Source organism: Amphibalanus amphitrite, unplaced genomic scaffold (genome assembly GCF_019059575.1).
Source record: "Amphibalanus amphitrite isolate SeventyFive unplaced genomic scaffold, NRLGWU_Aamphi_draft 000621F_arrow, whole genome shotgun sequence".
Taxonomy (NCBI): Eukaryota; Metazoa; Arthropoda; class Thecostraca; order Balanomorpha; family Balanidae; genus Amphibalanus; species Amphibalanus amphitrite.
The window spans coordinates 282,451-302,988 of record NW_024882115.1 but is presented as its reverse complement, the minus strand read 5'-3'; the positions used below and the strand labels follow the sequence as shown (position 1 = coordinate 302,988).

General features: G+C 45.5%; 2 protein-coding genes across 5 annotated transcripts in view; both read right to left on the bottom strand.

Moving 5' to 3' along the window:
- LOC122363467 (adhesion G protein-coupled receptor L3-like) overlaps positions 1–2,520 on the bottom strand; it is a 31,265-nt gene extending 28,745 nt beyond the window's left edge. The window contains exon 1 of the mRNA XM_043332762.1: positions 2,384–2,520. Coding sequence (XP_043188697.1) covers positions 2,384–2,516 — 133 coding nt within the window. The 5' untranslated portion in view covers positions 2,517–2,520. The remainder of the gene's footprint in view (positions 1–2,383) is intronic.
- Positions 2,521–8,606: 6,086 nt separating this feature from the next.
- Positions 8,607–20,345, bottom strand: LOC122363463 (CYFIP-related Rac1 interactor B-like). 4 transcript variants are annotated; one of them, XM_043332757.1, is made up of 10 exons: positions 20,326–20,345; positions 17,640–17,786; positions 17,128–17,249; positions 16,672–16,774; positions 16,068–16,204; positions 15,614–15,817; positions 12,388–12,467; positions 11,642–11,754; positions 10,925–11,009; positions 8,607–10,702 (listed from the first exon to the last, which is right to left on the bottom strand). In XM_043332757.1, the coding sequence occupies exons 2-10, from the start codon at positions 17,716–17,718 to the stop codon at positions 10,636–10,638; spliced, it is 990 nt and encodes a 329-aa protein (XP_043188692.1). In that variant the 5' UTR covers positions 17,719–17,786; positions 20,326–20,345; the 3' UTR covers positions 8,607–10,635. The 4 variants fall into 4 exon arrangements, with proteins under 4 accessions (XP_043188692.1, XP_043188691.1, XP_043188690.1 ...); XM_043332756.1 differs by having other exon boundaries at positions 20,332–20,342; XM_043332755.1 differs by lacking the exon at positions 20,326–20,345 and adding an exon at positions 20,288–20,316.
- Positions 20,346–20,538: the final 193 nt, after the last annotated feature.

The window sequence follows — 20,538 nt, the reverse complement described above, 5'->3', positions numbered from 1 at the left end:
TCCGACCGACTCCAACTACGACTCCGACTCCGACTCCGCAGCCCTGCTCTCAAACATCGGGTTACAGGTAAACATGACACAATGAATCGGAAAATTGCACCCTTGAACCTTCCTTATCCCCCTGAGGTTATCTGAGGTCATGAAAGGTCTCCAGCATGGCAATCACTTTTGATAGAAACACGCTAGAGCAATGAAAACGGCTTGGATGAGTTCAGGTCGGCGATGCAGATAGACAGATAAGCAACATATGACCTTTTTCGGTCAGGTCATATGTTGATTTGATTTTTCGGTCAGGTCATACCTTGATTTGACGTCAAATTTTGAAATGAACTTTCGAGGTCAAATTATAGTTCATTCGACATGTCTCGACGAGAGAAACACGAAGCTGACAAACGTGCCTTTCTTGAGTCCAAAGTTACTACAAAAAAGCATTGTTCTTAAAACGCTATTTTACGTTTTTGCCCTTTGGAGGCCATGTACCCTTCATTCTAGGTCAAATCTGACCAGAAAAGAAAGAGTGTTAAAGAGCTATCGAATGCGCCTTTCTGCAGCGCTGTAGCTGTATTAGATCCTAGGTAATAAATATGTTTGTAAAAACAAATGCTCAAATAGTTCAAATTTGCCTTTTCATCTCTAGTGACCTGACCTTTGACCTGACCTAAAAATTAGAGAAGTAATTTCTTCATTATTGTGACATGTTCTGAATAATTTTGGTCTTCATTTTGTGTCCTCGAAAGAAGTTCGACCCGAGTTGTGAAGCACGGTGTGTAGAGAACTGGTGTGAAGCATGTTTATCTGTAAGGTTCGCTATTCGTATATTTGTTCATGAACAACTTTTGAACAACGTTTGGTTGCGTATTTATTTGATAGTTTAGTTTAGTTAGTTTAGTTTATTTGTAGATCATCAACGGGGTATGCCCCCAATCACAGATGAAGTCAGTTGAAACACAACATGCACTTATAACATACAGTTCAGCGAATACCGCTTAAATGACTGTTACGTTAAGAAAAAAGTGTGCAACTGTAAAGATAAAAACAGAGATAAAAACACAATATAAAAACATCTTAGCAGTAAAGGTAAAGCATCTACACACTACGAGTGTTGACATAAGCCAGAACAGAGCTCTTGAATTGGCCAGCGCTAGAGTTCCAAACATCTACATCACGACACGCATCTAAAAACTCGTTGCATAATAGCGGCAGTCTACAAAACATTCCTGATTTAACTGTGCTGACTCGACCATAAGGGACATGAAACAGTAACCGTGCTCTCAGAGCACGAGTGGGCACTGTCAGCGGAAAATATTCGAGCAGAAAAGACGAGTCTACAGACTGGTTTTGTACATTGCGCATGAACATCAAATCATGTTGCATTCGTCGCGCCGCCAGAGAACTCAGACCGAAGTAGCGTAAGAGCTCTGCATACTCAAACGAGACATCTGACAGGCAACAGCGACTGCACAGCCACATCAAAAACTTGTGCTGGATACGCTCCACCCGCTTCATGTGTGCCTGAGCTGCTCCTCCCCATACCACGCTACAGTATTCAACTACCGACCTTACATTCGCACAGTAAGTGCTGATTATAGCCTTGCGATCGCTGCAGCTAAGACAGCGTAAGGACCTGCCGTTTTTTCCTGTCTGAAAAGATCTCATTATAAGTCCTAGTGCTCTGTTGGCCTTGAGTAAGATCGAATCGACATGAGGCCCGAAAGTAAGTTTTTCGTCCAACAAGACACCAAGATCTCGCATTACTGTCACTCTTTCCAACACCGCGCCGTCTATCGAATATATGCCTATTACAGGAGACCGGCGCAGTGACAACGTCAGAATCTTACACTTTGAGGGGTTTAGTGTCAGACCCCAGGACTTTGACCACCTACATATATAAACGATCGAGATCAGCTTGGAGGAAAGCAGTGTCTGTACAATGATCTACCCGGTGGTACAAAAAGTTAACGAATTTCTTCATTTAAGGGCAATTGTAACTTGCAAGTAAGGCCTAAAGTAGGGCCGACATAGGGCCTAAAGACTAAAGAGGCAGTCTCGCCCTTTGGTGGGAAAAAGTTATCAATTGAATGGGGGATGTGCTCCGTAACTTTCACCATTGCATAGCGCTTTCACATGACCTTTTATGATCGTTTTAGGGGAGACAAAACATATTTTGGCCCATACTCTTGATATTGACATATGTTTCATCATCGAATGCCCCCCCCCCCCCCTCTGGATCCGCCAGTGAGTCAGAACAATTTTACTAACAGTTACCTGTGAGGATCGCCAGAGAGCAGCCCAGCAGCAGCAGTTACCTGCGAGGACTGAGGATCGTCAGACAGCAGCAGCTCAGCAGCAGTTACCTGTGAGGATCGCCGCCAGCAGCAATTACCTGTGAGGATCGCTAGAGAGCAGCATCCCAGCAGCAGCAGCAGCAGAGTCGGAGAGGGTAACGGTCCGAGGTGCCTGCGTCCCTCCTCTCCGGACTGACGCAGCACCCGCCACCGATACCCGCTACTGCCCATGGTGCCGACTGAGGTCCAGAAGTGCCCGTGCACCTCAGCAGTGCGAGGACCGATAACGGCACCACTGGCTTCAAACCGATTGGCGAGGATAAGATTGCAACGCTGATTAGGCACCTGCGCCCTTCCCTAGTTCCATGAATTGATTTAGCACTGTTTTGATAAATTTCAGCGACGTCCCCGCCATATAGCTCACGTATACCTAGTACCGAAGTATGACCCATTCAAGATGGACTCTTGCCATGCACATCTTCATAGCATATGAGGCACTCAACGTTTCTCATGAAATAGCCGTGTGCGAGTTAACAGAATGAAATATGGGACATGTGGTTTTACAGCATATGCTTTGTCAAACAGAGTAGTGCTCAACACGCTCCTCTGTAAGCTCCTTTGTTATTAAGACATTTTAAAAAGGACGACAACCAACGTAAAACCACTCTCTTCCCGCCACAGCGCGGGTCAACATGGCTCGACAAGACTTATCCCGCGCCGGGTCGGTGCTCGGCGCCAACCGCGCGGGGTGGGGGGAGGGGGGAGCGGTTTGAACAACCCTTTCTAACTCGGCTCCTGTATGTATGTATGTATGTATGTATGTATGTATGTATGCATGTATGTATGTATGTATGTATGTATGTATGTATGTATTGACACCAAAAGCCTTCCACATATGGCGTGGCGATTACGGCTTTCTGTGCAACGTAGCGGGACGCGGTACAGGCGGCATTCGAAAAATCGGCAAATTTCATGATGAAACTACTGGTCAATATTTAGGTCAGGTCAAAGGTCAGGTCACCAGAGGTCATCAAAGGTAAAATACTGCCTAGTTTAACACTTAACCTGCGCACCGACGGGGGATGGTTATCCGCCCCCCTGAGATTTTTCGCGTATAGCGGGAAAACCGCGGCGCACAAAATTTGGTACGACTATTCTCTCATCAATTTTACACATGGTGTGCAGGTTTAAACCTCCTAACTTTTAAAGTCAGGTCACCAGGTCACTTTGAATGACCCAGCCTCAATTCACTTTTTTGCAACTTTGTCACCGTGTCAGAGCTACAGTAGATGACGGAGTCCTTTGAAAGTCGGAGGATGTTTTATTAGTCATTGGTAGCTACAATTTGCTTATCTGGGAATTTTGATATCGATGACCTAAGTTCAGGTCAATTTCTCGACCTCCCCATTATAAGTCAATTGGGGAAAAATCAGCTCCCTGTATTTTTTTTTTTTACTAAAACGCGTCAGAATGGCCCCATATACCATAACTGACTTCATATACGATCAACCTTCACTACCTTGAGGCCTGTTTTGCTGTTGGGCAGCTGTAAGGTCATGTGACGTCATTAAAGGTCACCAAAGGTTGTTTGCTAATTATTCCTTACAGGAACAAGATACAGCCGCGCGGATGGTCTCATTGTGTTCAGCTCGTCAAGGCGCATCGAATGATATACCTTCATGATGACCTCGAGGTCACGTGACCTGAGGTCAACCTTTGACCTTGACCTTTCGAGGTCAACATGTGTATATATGGTTCGATGCGGATTGACAAGAGGATCACGATGGTGCCCTTAGTTTGTTCCTAGCTTGACCAATTCGAAAGTTATTCGAGAAAAACTCCATATCTTACGCCGCCATTTTGACTTTTTGACCCCTGTGACGTCATCTTTGACCTGACCTGAAAATGACCGGTGTAAAAATTGTAGACCTTGTCCGTGCGTACTCCACGCTGTTTGCGGCTTGTCGCTATCTTGCTTCGTTCTCGAGATTTCAGGGAGGGAGGCAGCGGTCATCCGCCCCCATCGGTTCTAAGTTGGCGGTTCTAAGTCGGTGCGCGGGTTAACGAAAAACCGGCGCATAATTCGGGAACCAATAGAGCTACAGCACCGCAAAAAAGCGCATTCGAATTTCGATAGCCCTCTTCGTAGTCTTTCTTGATTAACCCGCGCATGACTGGGGGGGGGGGGGGCTATACAGAGCCTCCCCTCCGGTTTTTCGGTAATATCTTCTAAACCACTTGACGGATCAACACTAATCGCGCGGTACCCTCAGCGGCATTGATTTGACGCCTTGTGTTAAAATTTCAACTTTCTAGCTACCATAGTTTGGCCGGAAATGACGTCAGAGTGACGTCATGTCGGACGAATTTGATGAAAAAATATTGAATTACGGCAATCGCTCTCAAGAGCTGAGTTTTGAAGCTAGATCCAATTTCTTTAGGTACATGAGTGGACTACAAATACACGCAGCTATCAAACTGCTATCTCGATTTTTTGCAAGTTTGAAAATTCCCCAAAAATATATAAGCATTCACAGTTACAAAAAAACATTTTTTTGATTTTTCAAAAGTTTTTTATTTTTTCGCAAAAAAATGAAACATGTGTGATAAAAACACACCGATGAACTACTCTAGCAAGTTTTAGCCGAATATCTTCAAAAATAGCAAAGAAATGTGCATTATTGTCAAAATTTACAATAATATATTTTTTCAAAGCCATTTTTCAGTACGTTTCTGACATCGTACAGCAATATAAATGGCACCATCGTGTTCCTGACCTCAAACGGCATCTGATAGGCACCTTAGTTGTTTCAAAATTTGATCTTTTCTGACCTGAAAGTGACCTGACCTGCAGTAAATCCAGCTGAAAATGACCTCAAATGACGCAGACGACATTTGTTCGAAATCTACGAGCAAAACGGACCATAAAGCATGCGTCACGTGACCGATAAATGATATACCAATTTCGTGATCTAGAATGACCTGAGAAATTCGAAGTAAAAGTTCGGTACCCTCAGGGTATCTAAGGCATATATCAAGGAGTGCGTAAACCAAAAATGAGCCTGATTGGACTTGTCAGCCGGCGGTGAGAGCCCAAATTGTGATCAAGCAAAAATGCTGATAATTTTTAGTTTGACCTGACCTGTGACGTCATCGGTGACCTCGAAGTCAATGAAAATAGGTTTCATTCGACAGTTTTTCCTAGGGTATCATACACCGTTTAAATTTTGACGATCGGCCCAGTAGTTTCGGAGAAAGGATGGGGGGGGGGGCTCTGGAGAGCCCCCCGCCCTGCAGTCACTCGCGTTATGAAAAATATTCCAGTCATGCGCGGGTGAGGCTCTCAGATTTGACTTAGAAAACCAACGATCTAGCCTCCAGAGGGCATTAACTTGAAATAAACTTTTTGCGAAAATGTTTTCTGTAATAACTTTTAACTTAAAAAGGGCACGACATTTATTTTGCCCGAGCTTCATGTTCCTCTCGTCGAGACACGTTTGGTTAACAATAGCCTGAACTTTTAAGGTCATTTTAAATTTTGACCTCAATTCAAGGTCATGACTTGACCGAAAATGTCATGTTGCATATCAGTCGACCCGTAGGTATCGTCAACCTAAGCACTATACACACCTAGGTGTTTTCATCGTTCATAGCATGTCTCTATCAAACATTATTGCTAAAAAAAAAACTGCCAGCGACCTTTTATGACCTGAGATGACCTCGGAGACATAAGGATTACAGGTGCAATTTTCCTATTCAGTTTGCCAATTCACCTGTATCCCGATGTTTTATTGTCTAAAACGGCGTTCGTCGAAAAGAGACGTATTTCACTATAAATCTCCCTTTGACAATTATCATGGAGAGGGCGCAAAATTCACCTGACCTTAGGCCGTCGATATAAAAACTCTGAGATATACCTACATTTTGTGCATATTAGCCGTTTTCACGATGGGCTATCCGGCGAATGCACCCGATTTGACCAAATCTGCACCTAATTTCCTTTACAGCAAATATCTTCATTTTGTGAAGTTATTTCAGTGTTTTAATCGATGATGCTCTCTGATAATATGACAAAGCAGGCATATAAGCAATCTAGCTGATAGCTGCTGAGAGACACACTGGACCTGATTTGACCAGATCTGCACCTGATCTGTACCAGATGTGCACCAAATATGTACCAGATGGCCGTCCTGAAAACGGCTACTGTTGCTCCTATCAATTGATGCAATTTTCAAAGCGATCGACCACTCGGTAGGTATAGCTAATGGAAGGCATTGAAACTTTTTAAGAGGTGAGGTCACTTGACGTGACCTGGTGACCTGACCGTGAGTGACATCGTCTGAAATTTTCATAGCATGTGCGGAAAAGATTTATGATGAGGTGTGCCAAACACGGCGGCGCGGATCTGCAAAAAAAAATCGGAAGGGGTTGTTCAAACACCCCTTCCCCCGCCTTCCCCAGCAGGGCTCGTGTATAACTCTCAGACCCTAGTCGAGTTAGGTACATCAGCTCCTTACGAATATCAAGTGGATGTCTAAAAGCAAATTAGAGAGCATAATGACCACTCGAAACCGGAACGAGGGCGCCTATCTATGCGCAATGCGCATTAAGTAGGACCCTATGCGATAATGCAACAGTCAATTATTCGTGAATACCTGGATAAAATCTCCGTCGAATATCATGCTACGTGTTTGTTGATATTAAATGTGACAAGTTAAGAGTTCAGGTTAACCTACGCTGGACTCGCCAGGATCTGGAGCTACTTATTCACTGCTGATTTTACCCCTAATGGTCACGATGACCTTCAATCTTTTACGGGCCAGGTCGAAAAAAAAACATTGGACATTCGGTATATGGGCTACCGAATGTTGTGTTTTCGATCGCAATTATAGTCATGAACTGCTGCGCAAGTTTTTTTCGACCTGACCAGTGAACACCTAACGTCATCGCGTTTGAGCTTTAGGGGTAGCTGCTGGGGAAGGGGTAATCGATAGTGAGAAAGTAGCTCCAGGTCCCGCATGGCGAGACGTTTGGTGCCATTTTTAGCGCTGTTGCTCGACTGGGTGGTCCGCAATCTGCTGTGCAAATGGGGGGCGGGGGGGGGCGTGACCTTTGTTGACACTTGACCTCTGCAGGCCAAACAGCTGGGAGTGACGCCGAACGCGGTTCGGGCCACGTATTGAACACCTGAAGGTCATGTTCTATCATCTATGTAGTATGTTGTGTATAAGTTTCAAATGGATCCGAGGCGTCCCGAATCTGCGCTGAATACAGGCTGAATATGGGCTGTCCTGACGGTCATCGGCGACGGCTAGTTCAAAATTTGCCCGAATCTTTGCCAGCAGCCGTACGATAACTCGTCTAATTGTACCTATAGTCATCCACCAATCTGCAGACATCTACAGTGGCACAGGGGATTCCTAGGTGAGGTCATTGCGCTCAGTCAATGACATTGAGCACTTGCCATCTTATCAGGAGACCACCCATGGCGACTCGAGTGGCTCAACACTCGAGCGATCAGTCCGGTAATGCATCCGGCGATGGCGGTCATATGGAGTTCTACAGCCTTGTTTATACCCTTTACCGCGGTGTTGACGAGAAGAGTCGTCGATCCACTCGTCGATGACTAATGCGCAGTTGAGCCAGCTGCTCAGTGCTCGTGCCTAATGCATTGCTTCTCAAGTTCGAAATACATTAACGGAAGTGCGCGACTACTTGAGATCAGCGGCTGAGAGTGCAGACAGGCGTTAGAAGTTAGAACTCACTCTGAGAGAAAGCAAGCGTGGAACGTTGGAGGCTGGAGCGTGGCATATTGCATGTACAATTTCCACGGTGCATGATGCCATGACGTCATCAACATCACTGTTTTTCTTCAATTTGGGCTGAGTTTATTGACCTCAAGGCTATCGCTGACGTCATGGATCGGTTCACTGATGTTTTAAACTTTTTGTATAACAGACAAATATGTTACGCCAGCAATGAAAAAAAAAACAACAACTCCAGAACATGACGTTTCTCAACATCAATTACGGTCGACCTATTGCGACCTCCAGGCTCCAAACCTGTCTTTCGGTTAGCATGTGTATTTATAGTAGATGTGAAAAGATGCACCAACAGCCTGATGGCGACATCGATTCTATTTATGCAGATATCGGAGAAGCAGATAAAGGGCCGTTTCGCCCTCTACCGAACAGGTCAAGTGATTGGAGCCTATCGCCGACCAGATCATCTGGTTGTCGGTATCACAACGAGCGCTTCAACAGCACCCCATTTCGATTCAACCCTCTTCAAGTCTACAAAGCACACACACACACACACTAGTTAGAACGGACGCCCTGTATTGACAGTTCGGTTCGGTCAAGCGGGTGGACCGACAGCAGACACACAGTCCTTGACGTTCGTAAAGTCTACAGAAAACACCGCGGTGACATCGTCCGCTCGGAAAAGATTGAAACAGTAAAAACATTTCCTGTGAATGTCTGGTCGCAAACAAAACAGCACAGATGTTAAAAATCGCACATTTCCTATCTTCTTTTAGAAACAGTGCGTAAATGTGATCTTTTCCACGACACAGAAGTAAAACGATGAATGATGTTTCGTGTCGGTAAAGCGCACCCGTTCGGCCGTCGGTCCGCCCGCCGCCGACCCGGCCTGTGTCGTCGTCGTCGGTACTGCGAGCGTTGTACAGTGAGCGGTGGGGGGGGGGGGGCAGGGGTCGTGCACCAAGCCGTGCTCACACCGCCGACACAGCGATTGCGCGCACTAGTACAGTTCCGTACCGATGTGAAAAACACGCGACAAAACGGGCACAGAGTCCCACTGCGCACAACCACCAGTCTTTGTGCCCCGTCAACCATCCTTTGTTCCAGATTTGTCTTTGTGCACGGCGATACTCGCCATTTGTCATCAATCATTTCCAGATGATTAAGAACTCCACACTTTGGACAAGCAATCGTGGTCCACCATGAGCATAGTGCGTGATTCAGGAGCGGTCCTTCGTCTCAGGACATTGAGTCGGACACCAGAACAGGCTAGCCCACACAGATGGAGCGACATTGAATAGGACCACAGGCCGGCACAGCCGACCCACGCCAAGAGCGACGAAAGCCGTCCAGTACCTCCGCATGGGGACTCGCGTCCAGGCAAGGTTCGTGGCAGCTGGCTCACATACGCTCCATCAACCCAGCATCCTTCGCTGGACTCGGGGAACGGGGGAAGGGACGACGGGGATAAACAATACACTTAGGGTAACAATGGTAACGCAATATAACGAACTGAGCAGACGGCCGGCCGGCGTGCACTTCACTAACCGGTCCAGTGAGCAGCGCCGTGCACGCAGTATAAAGCACACGATCCGGTACACAACAGGCGGGCGCACCACACGTGCGCCAAGCAAGCCAGAGGGGTAGAGCGTGGTCCGCGTGACTGGTTCCGTGCCGGGACGCTGGCGAGCACTCACAACTCTCGAGCGGAAACACGCTTAAGACGGCGCAGCGAGCAACGTGTGTTTGTGCGCGCATGGCGACGGCCGCGGCGCCACAGGAGTGGCCTGGGACAGCGCGAGACAGGATACAGACTGACAGATCACCAAAGGTAAATCATATAGACGCCGCCATTTGAGTGACCGATCATAAGGAGGATAAAAAAGTATAAAACTAACAGACGAGAGAGCGACGTGGAGAAATCATCAACGATTGCTTTGGTGCCAGAATAATCACAATGCTGACTATTAACAGTTCTCAGAAACGTTTTGAAAGACAACACAAAAATTGATTACACACAACGATACGGCTGATCATAACATATATGGGGCGGAGTCACCCATGTATGACTCTCCTGAATAACAAATCAATCGACACAATTTGGAGTTACAATCTAGATAAAACGTTTCACACAACAAACAGTGTCGTTAGTCCTGACGTAAGCTCTTGTGCGTTCGCCTCAGCACACTGCAAGCCAGGTGGGTACCACGAATTCGACTCGGACGCGTCCTGTACAAGTTAATCAATATCCGATCGCAAATCACTAGACTACAAATGCACTACAAACATCTCAAAAAGTTGCTAGTCCTCTAAGAGAAGTGTTAGCACATGCGTTGAAATAAAATCACGCCATCCGCGCCACATTGCCCGAATACGTGCAACGCGTGTCGTAACAAACGGCGTACAAAACTGGAAATCGAGTATTACAATAGCGAAGCATGCACACGACGTGCACCGAATGGCTATCGCGCTCTTTGGGTGGCGCCGAGCGCAGACGGACGTCCTGCCATCTAGCGCACATTTGACCAAGTTCAGTCTCTCCCATCGGCCGCAAGACTGGCAGCCATCTCCGAAACTGATTCCCGAAGCTAGACAGCTAGCAGAGTCTTGATCTGTTTCGGAGTATTATCGTCGTTCAAGTGCTTCGTTGTGTACCTGAAGAACGACACCCGAGAATCACACGGCGAACTACTAAAGCAAACAGCTGCTCTAAGAGCGATTACAACTATCAGTCATCACCAAGCCAGGAACAGCTTTTACAAGAAGGAAGGGGGAGGAATTTTACAATTATCTGCTCTGTCTGTGAAAATGTTTCACTTATCGTAACTTTAAACTCTATTCCAGCAGACAATGAAGTGTGTAAATATCTGTCCTTACCTGAGGGCGTTCAGGAGTGCGTCCGAGTTGGCTGGAGGCTGGTCCTTCAGCACTTTGATGCAGCCCTTGATGTCCAGGTTGGTTGCTGGGGAGAGAGCACGGCAGTGACGTCACAAGGATGTCACTATAAGATCAGTTGAGGTCACGCGGACAATCAGGACCATCGGTCGATAAACATGACCAGGAACTAAAGCGACACAGGGAAATAATATCATCGACAAAGACGTAAATCGGGTATCGCATAGGCTGCCGTAAGCTGGCAGTAAATTCAAAATGATTTGAACGGTCTACGTGTATGCGATATTGGCGTAGCTAAAGAAAACGCTTCATCTTCACTCCAGCCGCCGGTCTATAATTCCCACATCTATTGCTGGTTGTGTAACCGGACGCTCGTGAGACGCTGAATGTGAGACCCACCCAGTATATCAAAATCATATTTTTGCTTGGTGTCAGAGGAGAAAATTGCTGACCAAAAAAAAGGATGAGAGTGAAAAATTGTCGGTCAGGTAAGGCCCAAAAAGAGTGGGAAAATGATAAAAAACATGAATCTATCTACAATTGTGACAGATGTAAAACAATCATTCCCGCAATTGCTCCTTCTCGGTGGAATTGGGAGTGGAAAATTGGGCTTGAAAACTGGAGGTGAGAGTGGAAAATGATTTGCATTTGGATGTCGTTTCCCACCCACATCTACAAATTTTGGGACACTGGACCCACCTTTGACGAAGGCGCCGGCCGGATGCACGTGATCGTACAGAATGATGAGGCCCACCATCACTCGCAGTATGAAGAGATGGGTCTCCTCGTGCCGGAAGCGGGCGATCAGCGCCCTGTGACACCGCAAACAGAGGGGAGCGGGAGGGCTCAGTCGGCGACACGACACCAGCACGGCACAGCCGGGTAGGGAATGGCGAGGTGACAATTCAGAGGAGGCTATAAAACTCTCCGATAGTGTGACGCAAAAACGAACCATCAAAAGTGAATACTCCATTTACAAATGAAACTATCGTGTGGATAGCTAGTAAAAAAATGTCAAGAAGTTCGAATAAAACATACAAGAAATCCTGAAAAAAATCAGAATTTTTGGAGCAGCCGTTTTCTCGAGCATCAAGTTGTACTGATCTCAGGCAGCTTTTGCCAAATTGTCAGGGAACTCAGATTTGTTTTTCAATAGAAAAACACAATTCTAAAGAATAGTGTTTTAACTATTGACAACAAACCTTCGGTTATACACAAAATACGGTAAAATTGAATAACTGGATATGTCCAGCTGCCAGCCGGAGACCTACCAATTTCCACGTAGTTCATTGATCACAGTTGCTCGGAACTTCCTTCAGGAGTAACAACAGACCAATATAAATCGACTGTAGCCTGCCCTTGCGCTAAGGCAAACACGTGTCTCAGCATGAGGAACTTTCTGGCTAGGAGGGTTTAGGTATGCTACCCAGAAGGCGCGCACTCACGGGTTTTCCAGCATGCGTTGGCACACCTTCCCCATAGTGCCGAGGGTCTCAGTGGTGTTCTCAACGGGAACCTCCTTGTGCTGAAAATGACAAACATTAGAAATAGTCATCGGACGCAAAACACTGGGAGTGCGCAGCGTCCCAATGAAAGGACATGGTAAAAGACCAATATAAAACGTGCACTAATTTCAACAAGAGACCGATTATACCCTTCCCAATATCTCGTTGAAAAACGAATGTCTCAATTGATTTATCTTATCAAATATACACTGTATTGTCCTGGGTGTTCAAGTGCTGATGCACATTCTTGCTGCCACTGAACGGCCAACCGTTTGACGATAATAGTTCAAATATGTATTTGAAGAAGTTCAAATTCACATATCATCTAACAGTCGGCAACGGATTTTATCACCTCAATAATAATATTTGATCCATCCACCGTCCTAGTTTTAGTTAAACGAAGCTATAGATAACAGGCTATAAATCAATCACATCACCGCATGTACGGCATTCAAAATGAAATAGCCAATTATCAACGCTAGCTTTTGAAATAGGTGCTGCTGTTAACACTAGTAAATATACAGGGTGTGAACTATGGGGATTAAGTGGGTACAAAACGTACTAAAAAACACAACACTACAGTGGCCTGGTGGGTCGATATGCTAGAGAGCGTGGGGCTTAAAAACGATTTAAAAGTCTCTAACCACATTATAGGCAGGCACCCTTTCACGATCATTATATCACGCCGAAATATCCCGACGCCACAAAACAGCTCGCAAACAACACGGCTGTCTCCATTCTGCACCGTGAGGGGACTGACTGCGTGACAATCGGTAGTCGAAATACAAATCGTTAAAGGTAGTGTGCCAGCTTTCCTGGACCGTATGGAGTTGATGGCCCAGATAAGGAGAACCGGATTTTTAGAACTTATCCATACCTTCAAAACTCATGGAAACGTCTTAAATTCTTCAAATTTTGAGTACCTCAGTGCGAAATTCGCCCCGACGGGTTGTCGGTCGTACCCCAACCACATTTCACACCACTATGAACAATAAATGCACACACTGAAATCGCTATTACCGATAGGCTCATCCAATCAAGTTTCGATAAACCCGTTCATCATCACCTCCTGCGGTTTCGAACACGCCTGATAGGTGGTGCGGTAGACCGCGCCCAAAGCCAGGGCCCCGGTAACGTGAGGTAGCCGAGTCGGGGCAGCGTGCGCTGACCCAAGCCGGGGCCGCGCGTCCTCCCGGTATCATGTGATAGCCCGGGGCTGCCCGCGGGGATGCGGTAGACCGCGCCCAAAGCCGCGGCCCCGGCTTGGGTCAGCGCACGCTGCCCCGACTCGGCTACCTCACGTTACCGGGGCCCTGGCTTTGGGCGCGGCTTCTGCTCATACTTTGTGGTGCGGTGGTGGTGCGTCGGGCCGCGCGCTCTGACTTCGGCCAAGAAAAATGCGTCAGCTGATCATGGTCATTTCTGCCACTTTCATGTGGTGAGATGGGGTCATAACTTTAGAGACGGCTGTTTCATATCAGTTATTTTACATAAAATAATATTTCAAACCATAAATTAATGTTCGACAGCCAAATTAAAGAAACAATACCAATACAGGCTTACAGTTTAAATTCGACATTGTGTTGTCTACGATTAGACAGCTGATAACTCATTCCCGTACGTCGTAACTCTATAATGACCTTTGCTTATTGTCACATGTGCGCCGCATTGGCGATTGTTGCCGACGCCTGTTTGCAGGTCAGCCCACTACAGTTGTTATACATATCGAAAAACCGATAAACTTTTAGGCGAAAAAAGCACTATTTTAGGCCCATTTTTGATTTCTTTGCGATATTAGGTAAAAACAGAAGCTTCTTCTCCTAGGAAAAATAAAATGGGAAATCATTGGAAGGTGGCACACTACCTTTAAAGGATGGCGTTTCCATGCTTGCTCAGGATGTGCTGATACAATGATTCTTATCTTATTGATCTGAATCTTAAAAGACGGCAACGAAACAATGTTGTCACGATAAAACAAGATCCAGACTACACGGTTACCGGTTAGCTACATCTATGCAGAGCCATCTTTAACGTCAATCAATCAATTGTACAATGTATGTACAATACACATTTTGAATTAAGTTTAGCGTCGTCACTAGCTGCTAAGTCGCTATTACCGGCGACTCCAATTGTTAACCACGATCGAGCCGACACGTTCCATACATCGATCCTCGCCCTCACAAAGGGAACAGGGGTGACGCACCGCAGTCACGTGACCTTTACCAGTGATTGGTAGCGCCACAGTCGGCCGTCACGTGACCAATTCCGACACGCGGTCCACACGAGCACACACTCGGAGGGCGGGGCGGGTCGTTAGTCACGTGACTAGCATGACGTCACACAGGGTCTGAGTCGGTGGACGGGCGAGTGGTTGTCGGAACTGCTACGGGGCGGGTTGGCACGCGTTTCCTACTCACCCAGAGAAATATATCGGACCGAGACCGACCGAACCCGGGAGACCGCTACAGTGCGGCGGAAAGACGACCAGAATTAAACACCCCAGACGTAAATAGGTGGGGGAAAACGCCAAACAAGTGTCAGAGAGGAACTGGCGTGAAAGCAATCGGCCGGTAACTTCAATTATATAGCCATCATATCAGAGAACTAACTGCCTATGCTGTATATAACTATCTGTATTTATCTATGCTGCTACGGTGAAAAAAACAAACTCGGCGCCACTGAAGGCTGATGTAAAATTATCGCCAGGCAGGATATTATATCTGAGGACGGATATGAGTCATGGGCTTCGCCCTTGTACTGGCACTCTGCAATCAGCGTTGGTAGGATGCAGAGCTCTGTGCACCAAAGGCTACTGCTGACAAACAATGGACTCATCATCGCAGCCCGCAGTGTCCGCCAGTGGAAAACCACTCGGATCCGCACAATTTCAAATAGGTAGCGTCCGGAACAGTAGCTTCGAATATAGTCAAGGGTTACATGCATCACCAAAAGAAAATAATTGAAAAATAGATGATCAAGCGAATGTGATAACGTATTTTTCCATGAGCTTATCCAATAGCACAAGGCGTATGCACTGTAAATTCTGAGCAATAAAAACCTCTTCCATCCATCGTAACCTCCCCCCTCCCCCCCCCCCAGCCAAACGCGTCCTTTCCCACAACCCCCACGGACCACTCCACCCATCTCTCTCCCTCCCGGTGCTCACCTCGCGCACGAAGCGGCTGGTGGCGTCACTGAGCGTCTTCAGCATGGGCGTGGGGTCGGCGTAGAAGAGCGACATGCGGTTGGTGGTATCGTTGTCCAGCGTGCCGGCCGCGTCGTCCGGCTGCTCCTGACGTCGCCGGTAGTGCTGGCTGTTGAGCGTGCGCCGGTAGAAGCTAAAGTCGTTCTGGACCGCCGGCGTGTTCATCTGGAGGGAGTTAAAGAAAGTTAGAGACATGGGTAGATAAGAAGCTGGTCTTACGAAATTGAAACAAGCGACTTCTGGCTTCGCAAGCATCGAGATATAACGTATTCAGTCAGTTTTCTTAAAACAAAATCGATCAAGTTCGTCAAGAAGAGCTTAACATTCTTCTTAGTTCTGCATAAATTGATTCATTCATAAATTGCATAATCACAACAAAAGTAATCAATTACCGTAATTAACACACACAACGCACCTTCATCTCGTCAAACTTGAGCACGAACTCGAGAATGTCTGCGAACTGTTTGACGAGCGCCTGCTGTGTCTCCAGATGGACAGCCGGTGTCATCGGGCCCGAGCAGAGCTCGTACAGAATCCGAGGGACGATCCGGTCTGTCGGCGATAGACGGGGAGGGAGGAATGTCACAAACGGGGAACGGGGGAGTGGCACAACGATATTTGCGAGGAAGGGGTTGTCAACGGGATCAACACGCAGCGGATGCGTGAATAAGAAAACAAAATAGCGGGCTTCTAAAAAAATCCTATTGATCCGAAAAACAAACGATAAAAGCCATGAACAGCATGAAAAAAACGATTTTTTCACTTGTTTGGTTTGCAAACAACAACAGATGACCTGTCAGAATCAAGTCAGAATCTGCCAAACGAACAATAAAGAATAGAAACCAACAAAGTTTCATACCAGCAAACTCCAGTTGATTCTTAAAGGAAGGGTGGAGAAACTGGATCGAAACACATGACGACAACACAAAGCCGCGCTAGTGGCGAATCAACAACTTGAACGACTAAACTGCTTCATTTGCACGCATCTCTCTCACCCCCTTCATCTCTTGCCTACTCACCTATTTGCAGTGAGAAGAGGTAGAATCGTTTGAGCATGAAGACGAGCGGGACGACCGCCTCCCAGGCGCGCGCCTGAGTGTCATCACTGGGACTGGAGATAGCCTGAGGCGAGAGGCAACAGCTTGGTGTCAGCTGAGAAGCTAGCCAGCGCCATGGTTCTGTCATCTCACAATGACAGTCCAAACAAGACTCGAAAGAGAAGGAATGCGATAAAGATGAGGACAGTACATAGATGCACTCTGACGCCTGCCAAACTGCTGATGATAAACAATAATTGACTTTTTCATTGTCGATATGACACCGTTGCTATAGCTCAATTGGGGGCAAAACACGATGGAAGTCGTCTGTCTTATTCTCTCATGCCGTCGAGGTGAGAGTAGCCTAATCGCCAATGCCGGTGATGACCGACAGACAGATACACAAAGTTCCGACGCTCACACTCTGTCTTTTCTGACCTCTCTGATTTCCTTGGCGGCGCCCTTGTACTGCTGCAGTTCGCTGAGCATCTGACGCGACTCGTCCAGCACACGGCGCACCTCGGTCCATGTCTCTAGCTCGCTCTCAGTCGGCTCGGCGTCTGCCGGCGCACGGGATATGGTCACAACGGGAATCAGTGGGCAGCAGGGTGTATCTGAGAGAACTTACTGTGAGGAGCTTCTGGGGTGGAATGCACTTTGGCTGGTTGTCCATTGGAATTGGTGGAATTGTCATTTATGAAAATGATTTGTTGAGCTCGAGAGGACAGAAAGGTGCTGACAGACAGCAAAGGCAGCAAGGCAGCAAACAATATACAGGTGGCTGAATGTGCTTTATGATTATAAAAGGTTTCAAGAGCAGTTGGGCCTCTGCCCTATTGCTCTGCAACACCTTACTAACTATTAACTAATATCCTATCACAGGTCAATAACTAGCCAAGATTTTATAGTAGGGTATAAACACTTCTTGCTGAATAAGTCATCATACTTACTTTCAAAGTCTAGAAAGATGTCATATTTTTGCACTGAGCAGCAGTCATCACGAGCCAACAGCCTCAAAAGGTTACCCATTCTGGTTATCACAGATGCTTGCTGATTGGTCCAACAGTGATGTTGCCAGTCCTTCACCACACTGCTTCCTGGAATACAAAACAGAAGAATTGAGTAAGAAAATACATACCTATTACCTAAGCAATGATAATGGCCATAAAATCAGATCAAATCACCATGCCAATTAAGTATTAACATCTGAATAGAGTATGACCAATGACTGTGAGTCAATGTTCAATCCAGAGGTGATGACATCTGTGATCTGAAATGGACATCAACATACTGAGTCATCAAGTGTTGAAGGGAGAATGTGTTGTTCCTAATTTCTTAAGTATTTCTTAAAACCCATTTGTATTTTCTATGAAATACCTGTTGAAAGTAAAGATTTAAAAGATTTTTCGTTCGAAAATGATCATTTTTAATATTCAGGCAAAATTAATTATGCGCTTTCTTTCTCTCATCTATACTGAGGCAATCCTAAATATTGAGCTGTTGCCACAAAAAAATGTTGTACTGCTTCTTTCCTACAACTAGGTGCTTTTAAAAAAGTGTTTAATCAAATATATACCTACCTACCTACTTCATTTACCTATTTAGGTCACCAAATATTGAATCCGGGCACAGAAGGAGCCATCAATGAAAATTTGAAATCAAATTACTTTACAACATCACCTTCGAAAATTGCTTCAGCTCCCAGGACTGAAGAAGGCATGAGCTGAAGCCTTGAAATTGTAAATAAAAATTAAATGATTTACAATTTCAGGTATCAATGGAGCAGACGTTACAGGAAGGTCTTCCAAACAAGGAGAGGCACCGCCGCACCATGCCCGAAGGTGCTTCTTTCTAACAAAACCCTTAACAAACCTGACCTAACCTAGCCTAACCAACAACCTACAAACCTACAACCCAAAAACCTACAACCTTCAACCTACAAACCTGCAAACCTACCCTACAACCTACAAACCTACAGCACCTCTCCTCAGTTGGAAAACCTTCATGTGACGTCTGCTCTACTAATCATAATGCCCAACTTCAACCATGATAGTTAATTTCAATTTACTAGTAGTAGTCAAGCAGGCGTCACATTTCTCTGGGTATAGCACCTCTCCTTGGTTACAAAAAAAAACTAGTGCGACACCTGCTTTAAGTGCTAGACGCTAGACCCGGGAGGACCGTGCCGCCATCTACCTCAGTTGGGCAAACTAGACTTTTGGAATCAAAATATGGAGGCATCAATAATTTGATTCTGGTGGGAGGAGCCATGACCAAATATGGGCATGGAATCAATTTTTTGATTCATTTGGGTACACTTTTGACTTCAAATGTATCGTTACGGTTGAAAAAAGGCCCATGACGGTGAGATTTTTCTTTAAAAAGGTAGAAAAATGTGGTAGGTTTCCAAAAAGTGTTACCTCAAAACTAAGAAATTGTCCCTTTGGCCTTGTGAATGGGAAAAAGACAGAGCCACTGTCCATCACGTAAAAGCTGTTTTGAGGAAATCACACTGTATGCTATTTCTGTATCATGAATCACATACTAAGCAATCAGTATTTGTGTAAAATGGCAAAATGAAATTTTCAAACTCCTAATTATCATTGTTGTAGTGCTTTTATATTTATTATATGGTTTTTACCTGTTGCTTCAGTTTTCGTATTCTTGACATTTAAAAATTTGAATTGTGAATTGTTATCAAATGTAGTGAAGGTTAAGTACTACAATGCTATAGGTATCTGTTGTGGTGCTGAGGATACCACTAAATGAGAATAATAGCAAGATAAATGATGTATTCCTGCAAGTCATTGTTGCCTATCTCTTAACATTACCTGTGAATCAAAATAATGATTAGCCAGCTGATGGGGAATCAATATTATGATTATCTGTTTAAAGTGAATCAATTCCTTGATTGCCTTTCACTACCTACATAATTCAAATTGTTATGATAGGAGCAATATTATTTTGCTTGGGAGATAGTTCCAGCTTTTCTGTTCAAGATCAGGCATGCTCCTTCTTGAAACACTCTCTTATTTTTATGTGATTGGTAAGTTAGATATGGTCTGCATTTATGCCCAAATATGGTCATAAGGAATCAATCTTTTGATGCCTCCATATTTTGATTCCAAAGGTCTAGTTTGCCCAACTGACCTGCGGCACGTTAAACTTTCGATTTAAATTATCACCGGTGAACCGGGCTCGGGCAAGGTGGGGTGGTGGGTCCGTGGTGTCATTCGCAACAAGCACTGCCTAGCGCCTAGCGGGGCACCCGGGCCCATAGCCACCCATTCATCCATTCGGACAAAATTTCTTTTAAAAAAGTGTTTTATAACTCCCAAGTACCTTTCACAATTATAAGAAATTGATCACAAGTTGAGGCAAAAAATAAATCATGCCTCGTGCAGCATCAAACAAATCAGTAATCTCATCTGATACTCAAGAACTGGAACTTGAACCAGTTTCACCTTTAAAAACAAAGAAAAAACAGTTTAAAGTAGTATCTTGCAATCCCACACTTAAATTAGTGATGGATGTCAAATGTATAAAATTCCTCAAAGTCAGAAACAGGCCATTAACGCATAATTCCCACTCTAGCCACCTGAAATTCCAAATAAAAGAAATTATTCAACCGCACCTACACACCGCGAGCCACCTCCGCTCCCTCCGCTAATGAAAGGCAAATACGGCAAATACGACTAGCACAACTTAATAATTTGATATCTTAAATGACGTCACAGGCTCTTTGAGAATTCGTGTTACTTTTCTCTGCAAAATAGGTTCTCAACATTCATCGTATGTTCCGAAAATTTTATACGACTAATTTTGCCACATTCAATTGACCAAATGTAT

Excerpts from the sequence above, each read along its gene's own strand:
- LOC122363463 (XM_043332757.1), bottom strand. The coding sequence starts at position 17,718 with ATGGGTAACCTTTTGAGGCTGTTGGCTCGTGATGACTGCTGCTCAGTG. Across the intron at positions 15,818-16,067 it reads TCAAGTTTGACGAGATGAAG|ATGAACACGCCGGCGGTCCA; the intron begins GTGCGTTGTGTG and ends AACTCCCTCCAG. Across the intron at positions 10,703-10,924 it reads GCACTCCTGAACGCCCTCAG|GTACACAACGAAGCACTTGA; the intron begins GTAAGGACAGAT and ends GTCGTTCTTCAG.